Consider the following 6,000-nt stretch of genomic DNA (forward strand, 5'->3'; position numbering starts at 1 on the left):
TGATCCAGCTGAGTATAAAACCACAAAATTTTCTGTGTTGCTTTCCTAAAATCAGATAAAATCAATCCCTTTAGCTCGAGGAAGGTAAAGCAAACTTAAGTCAAATTTTGGCAAACTTCCTGCCAGCATTACAGGATTACTGGTACCTAGTCTAAAGAACCAAAGTGGATGTCTACCCTGTGGCACAAGTCATTAACAAATAGCATTAAGAAGTGGCAAACTGAAACTTGTGAACAGAAGTTCCTAGACAGCTCCTTAAAGATAGCTGGTAAACGCAGCCTCCAATGGGGAGTTCTCTTTGGCTTATCAAAAAGTTTTAGTTACAGGACTAGTAAGCTTTAATTAAAAGCTTAAGCCTTCAAATTCACACAAGTTAGCTTAACAGAAAATTTCATTTTAGAGGTCACTGCAGTCACCTGGTCTCAAAACAAACTAAAAGCTATCTGAATTCATGCACTGAAAATCTACAATGCGTACATAGACGTTTTTAGAATGAAGCTGGCCACAGCAGCCTAAAATTGCATGTCAGAAACAGGTAAGAAATCAGAGGCTTCCTAATATACACAGAATGTGAAAGGTGATAACTTGTAGGAAAATATTTTAATATTGCTCAACTAAATTCAAGTGGAACACACTGCAACTAGAAATCACAGAAAAAAATTTCAGAAGAGAAAAAAGTTAACAGTTTAAGCATAAAATAATACAATTCCTTACTACAAAGCATAATATATCTCATCAGAAAACAGTTAATATTATTTTATCGCTATAACAGATCATTCCAAATTGCCTGCAATGACTATTAATACTTAGTGCCTGGGAGCTTTAACATCTCAGATAGAAATACAAATTACTCATCTGCCTTAAATTCTTTTTAAGATGGTGTCAAAAAACACCAACCCAAGAAAAAAACAAACCAGTCCTATAGATAAAAAAGGTGCACTCTTATTTGGTTCTTATTGCTCTAATTCCAGATGATAGTTTACCTTGGACTTGGCATACTGATTATAATTTCCTTATCTGAACACTCTGACCCTGCAATAAAATCTCAGCCACTTGTAAAGGAGCCATGGGCCTGCATCAAGCCACAGTTGTACAATCAAAAGACTGAACTATGTGCTAGTCAACAGTGGTAAGCCGATGAACCGGGCTGCTCCTTTTGTAATTCCGCTGCTGCTCTGTGCTCTGCCGAACTGGCCCTTTAACAGGAGTGAGAATTTCCCATAGAGAGCAGGAGCTCCTGCGGACATTCCCCACCGCCACCCTCACTAAGGAAACAGAGCCCTCAATTTCAGCCTGATCCCGAGGTTCTCAGTCAGCTTCCTGAAGCCAATAAGAACATGCCTGCGTGAATGGGATGAATCTCGCCTCAAACGCTAAGAAAAGCGGATTCAGAAAAGGAGGAAGGAAGAAGTTTCATTGTAGAATGAGGAGGAGCTGACAAAGAAAGACAATACAAGAATGCTTTGGAAACATGGAGGCAAATGGCACAGAGGTCAGGCTCCCAACACTTGCATGTTTTGAAAGCGCAAAAAAAATTTTAAAAAATCAGTCAGCTACTTCATTTAGTTCAAATAGCATGTGACAAAACACACAAATTGCACAGTAGCTAGAACACAAGTCTGCTTTACCTTTTCCAAACCATTTGCTCACATGTAAAAATGTCTGCATTTGCCTTCAAAATCAATGCACAAAAAAACTGACTTTGGGAGTAAACAAAATATATATAAAATTTTATGAGCTGTTTACACAACCACATTAGAACAAGTAGCCTATTAATAGAATGCACATTTAACCAGGACTGATACTACCTACTAAATTAAGACCTTAAGCTCTGCTTATTATTCAGTGCTCTTTAAGTGTGTGTATCCTGCTTGAGAGAAATCTGATGTATGTATCCTATTAAGTATATTTCTCTGTATTAGGTGCAGTTAATAAGTCTGAGCCAGTTCTGCTTTGCTTAGAGCAAAGTATACAAAGTATAACTTCATCTTTGTTTTGGGATCATTTATACCAATTTTTATTTTCCATTCTTACAGACGTTTCTTAAGAACAAATAAGCTGGCAACAAAAGTCCAATTCAGGTTCTAATCAGTCTTAAGCACACATATCCCACTGAAAGTCAATAGAGGGATTTTAGTTTGAATGAGCTATTTCTTTACAAGCAGGTAAAGAACTACAGTTCTTTTACTTTCTTTTCTAAGATCAAAAAAAAAAAAAAAAATCAGTAAATTGTATAGTGCGTATAAGGCATGACGTATTTTTAAACATAAACACGGCAGCCATGTAGACAGCCAGGACTATCTAAAACGAAATACTGTCAAGATTAGCCTAAAAATTTAGTGATAACCCTTTTTACTTCCCTCCCTCATGTTAAAATTAAAGTAGGCCTATTTCCATTTTGAATGTCTTCTCTTACACTATGTAGTTGGACAAACTATACGTGCATGTTCAGTGTAAAATAGACAAAATCAAGCATGAATTTAACCTCAAGTATCAAGAAGCTACAAAACCCTGAGATTCATACTTATCAGAGGCTCAATTATGAAAATTATGCTCAGATGAAAGTTTGATTCCTCCATAAAAGTGAATGATCTTTGCTGCAGAGATTATTGTAGTTTATAAAAACTTTCTCAAACATTAAGATTTAAGTTCTTTTTCCTAATTCTCACAATAAAAAAGCCAAATAAAAAAAATTACTGTTGACAGATCTAGAAGTCACTGGATACAGTAGCTATACATCTAATGAAGTAGTAACTCATGCGCTGACAGACTTCGCTAGCAAAATGGTATGTTAGATATTGCAAAGTATACATTTTAAAATCTACTCCAATCACAACAGTCATGGACTTACTTAACCAATAATCAAGACGAACCTGAGGGCTGAGAACTACCATTTCATAGAAAAAGAGCATCTCTGAAAATACTCTTCTGTCCATTGGATTCTTTATTACTATAACAATTGTACTTTTATAACTGTTGATAGCTTTTAGAATGTCTTGCATAATTTTTATTATAGAAAGGGAGAGGGGAATAAATAAGAGAGTGCAAGCCACCCAATGACTAAAAATTTATACTAAAAAAAATTTAGTCTAAGTTTTGAACAAGTTCTTTCATCAGTGTTTTGTTTCCAGAAACATCTGTGGAAGGATACATCACAACGCTCAGTTTTGAAACTGGAGAGCACTAGACATCTAGTAATAGATCAACAGATATCCAGACCCATACAAGACTTACAAGACCTGGAAGTATTTTGTATGCAACACTGTATTCACTATGAATAAAGTGCCTACTATGAGCACACTTGATGGCAATCTTCCGTTTCTTTCACTTAGCCTAACAGAAACTAACCATGGTGTGTGCCTCCTTGCTTTTGGATATAACATTTGAATTGGACAGCAAAACATTAAGGCTACAGACATAAGGCCAGCCCAGCTCCTTTTCTGGGTAGGAGGAGGAAAGACTGTACCATCAGACACACACACTTACCATCGCTCTCTGCCCTGACTAGCAGGGACATGCCCTTCAGTCTCTCCACGTAGCAAGAGGACACATGCCCTGTGCCTCGATCATCCCACTGGCGGTCCTCGTTTAGCGTGTAAACCTTCACCCTCCGCCGGGTGTCAGTCATCCTGCCGCCTGCCCCACCACAGCCACCACTCTGGCTTGCAGTTGCTAGAGAAGCAGGAGGTTGGTCGGGGGCTATGCCCCCCTCAAACGAGGGGAGCAGGAAAGAAGGTCGCAGACCCACAGGGGCACGCCAAGAGAGCTGCTCTTATTCCTCTTCAGTGCTCCAACGGGACCCTCATTATCGAGGGGAACACAGGATCAGGGGGCGCAAGGGAAGAGGGGGACAGAAAAGAGGTGAAGATGAGAAAGGGGAGCTGCTCCAGACACAGTCAGGTGCCGCACAAAAGGCCAGTAAGACTATGCAGGGGAGAGCAGCAGAAAGGAAAGAGGCTCCTAGCAGGATGAAGGGCAGACAGGAGAGACGGTGAAGAAGGGATCCTGGAGAAGCGGATCCACCGGAGTCGAAGCAGCGGTGGACAGCAGATGGCACGGGTGGCAACGGCCGGCCAGGCAGCCCGGGGTGACAGGAGCACGCGAACCTGGAGGCCGAGGCTCTGCCGAGGAAGGCGGACGGGAGGCTGGTGAAGCCGGGGTGAAGCAGGATGGGGGAAGTCTGGCGGGAGAGGGGCCGTTCGTCCCGGTCTGGAGCTCGGCTCTATTGTGCAGCAGCTGCTCAGGCCCAAAGCCCCTCACTCGCCGTCCGTCAGCGCGGGGCTTCGAGGAGCCGCCCTCCTTCCCGCCGGGGCTGGCCGTGGCCTGCGGACACTGCCTGTCCCGAGGCGGGATGAAGCGGGTGGGAGAGCTCAATGCCTCGTCTCCCCCATGAGCTCCCGTCACAGGCGGCGGCTTCACTCCCAGCCCGACTACGCCGCCATATTCTTCCTCCTCCTCCTCCTCCTCCCGGTGCTGCGGCGGCTCAGTCCCGACTTCTCAGCGCACCCTGCGACGTGGCTGCGCTCCAGGAACACAGCAGCCCGGGCGGCGGAGAGGCGCTCTGCCCTGCCGAGGAACGACGGTGCAGTGCAACGCGGCCCGTCCAGCCCGGCTCCCACTAGCTCCGTCTCCGCCTCAGTCACCGCGCGGCCGCCATCTTGGTTTCACCTCTAACTGGAGGCGCGGGGTCTCCCAGCCAGAGGCGGCACGGGCCGCCCGCCAGCATTTAAAGGGCCAGCCGCCCCGAGCGGGCAGCGGGATCGGGGAGGTGTCGGTGCTGTCGCCGGGTCCCGCGCGGTACCACCGGCACCTCTACCCCACGGCACCGCGCCCAGCACCGCCCCCGCGCAGCGCCCTGCCGGGATTGCACTCTGAGTGAGCGGGTGGGACACGCGTGGGGCCCTGACCAGGCCGTTACCGCGGGCCTAGGGTGCAGAGGGGCGGTCCAGCGGCCCAGCCCAGCCCAGGGGGACAGCCGCGGAGTCCCCGCTGCCTGCCGCGCTTCTTCCCGCGCTCTTGGCGGCGCCTCGGACCTTACCGGGTGCTGCGGAGCCCGGAGTTCACGGGTACTGCAGCCACGGCGGCGAGGCGGGGTCCGCCGGCAGCCGCCCGTCTGCCGAGGGGTCGAAGACGCGGCCCCGGGTCCCGCCGCAGCGGGGTCCTCGGGGAGCTGGTCCCGCCCCTCGCCTCCCCGGGCTGCACCGGGGGCCGTGTTCTGGGGTGTCTTTGCTTTGTGAGCACTACTGGGCCGGTCTCTTGCAAGGGATTTTTTATCTTTTTTATTTTTTTTTTTTTTATTTTTTTTTCCCCTTGCCACACGTTGCTGAGTGGTACAAAAGTTAAACAGCTTCTGATGGAGCGGCTTTTGGACCTCCATAGACAAAGATAACGATTGCAGTAACAAACAGAAGCTGTCGAGTCTCTGATTTTGCCACTGCTGCCAATATCTGAGCATGTGTTTGACCCATTTCCCTAAAATAGGCAGAAACGCTAGTGGGCTTGGGACCCCATAGGCACACCACTGCATGAGAGTCCATTTCAGAGCCTGGTCTAGGTATGCAATGTACATGGGAACTCACTGCAATTCATATACTCAGGTTCATTTTCCTTTTATACTTCCAAAGGAATACTGATTTTTTTTTTTATTTTATTTTTTTTTTTTTTGTCCAGAGAGTTATACTGAAATTGGTTTGAACAAAAAACAACAAATTATTATCTTTCACTTCAGAATGAATTGCACATCACAATGAATCCTCCAGTCAAGCACCATTGTCTTTTCTCTATCTCTTATTCTACTTGCCCCATGAGACAAGTGAGCTTCTTTTCTGGCTGTGCTCAGGTGGAGCCATTTGGCCCTTGCTTTCTTGCCTGGTTTTAGTGTCGCTGAAGATACATTGTGCTCAGTTGCTGGCAATATGGTGTTCGTGTCTAACACAACAGGAGGTTTAGAAAGATTCAGTTGTCACAGATCACCTGCACAGAGAGAGTCATCACCTTCCT

At 46.1% G+C, this 6,000-nt stretch overlaps 1 protein-coding gene across 1 annotated transcript in view; it reads right to left on the reverse strand.

Moving 5' to 3' along the window:
- The window catches only part of PPP4R3A (protein phosphatase 4 regulatory subunit 3A), a 44,090-nt gene extending 39,195 nt beyond the window's left edge, over positions 1 to 4,895 (reverse strand). Inside the window, exon 1 of the mRNA XM_008492396.2 lies at positions 3,487 to 4,895. Within this exon, the coding sequence (XP_008490618.1) occupies positions 3,487 to 3,628 (142 nt within the window). The 5' untranslated portion in view covers positions 3,629 to 4,895. The remainder of the gene's footprint in view (positions 1 to 3,486) is intronic.
- Between the last annotated feature and the right edge of the window lie 1,105 nt (positions 4,896 to 6,000).

The sequence above is a fragment of the Calypte anna genome, chromosome 5A, assembly GCF_003957555.1.
Source record: "Calypte anna isolate BGI_N300 chromosome 5A, bCalAnn1_v1.p, whole genome shotgun sequence".
Taxonomy (NCBI): domain Eukaryota; kingdom Metazoa; phylum Chordata; class Aves; order Apodiformes; family Trochilidae; genus Calypte; species Calypte anna.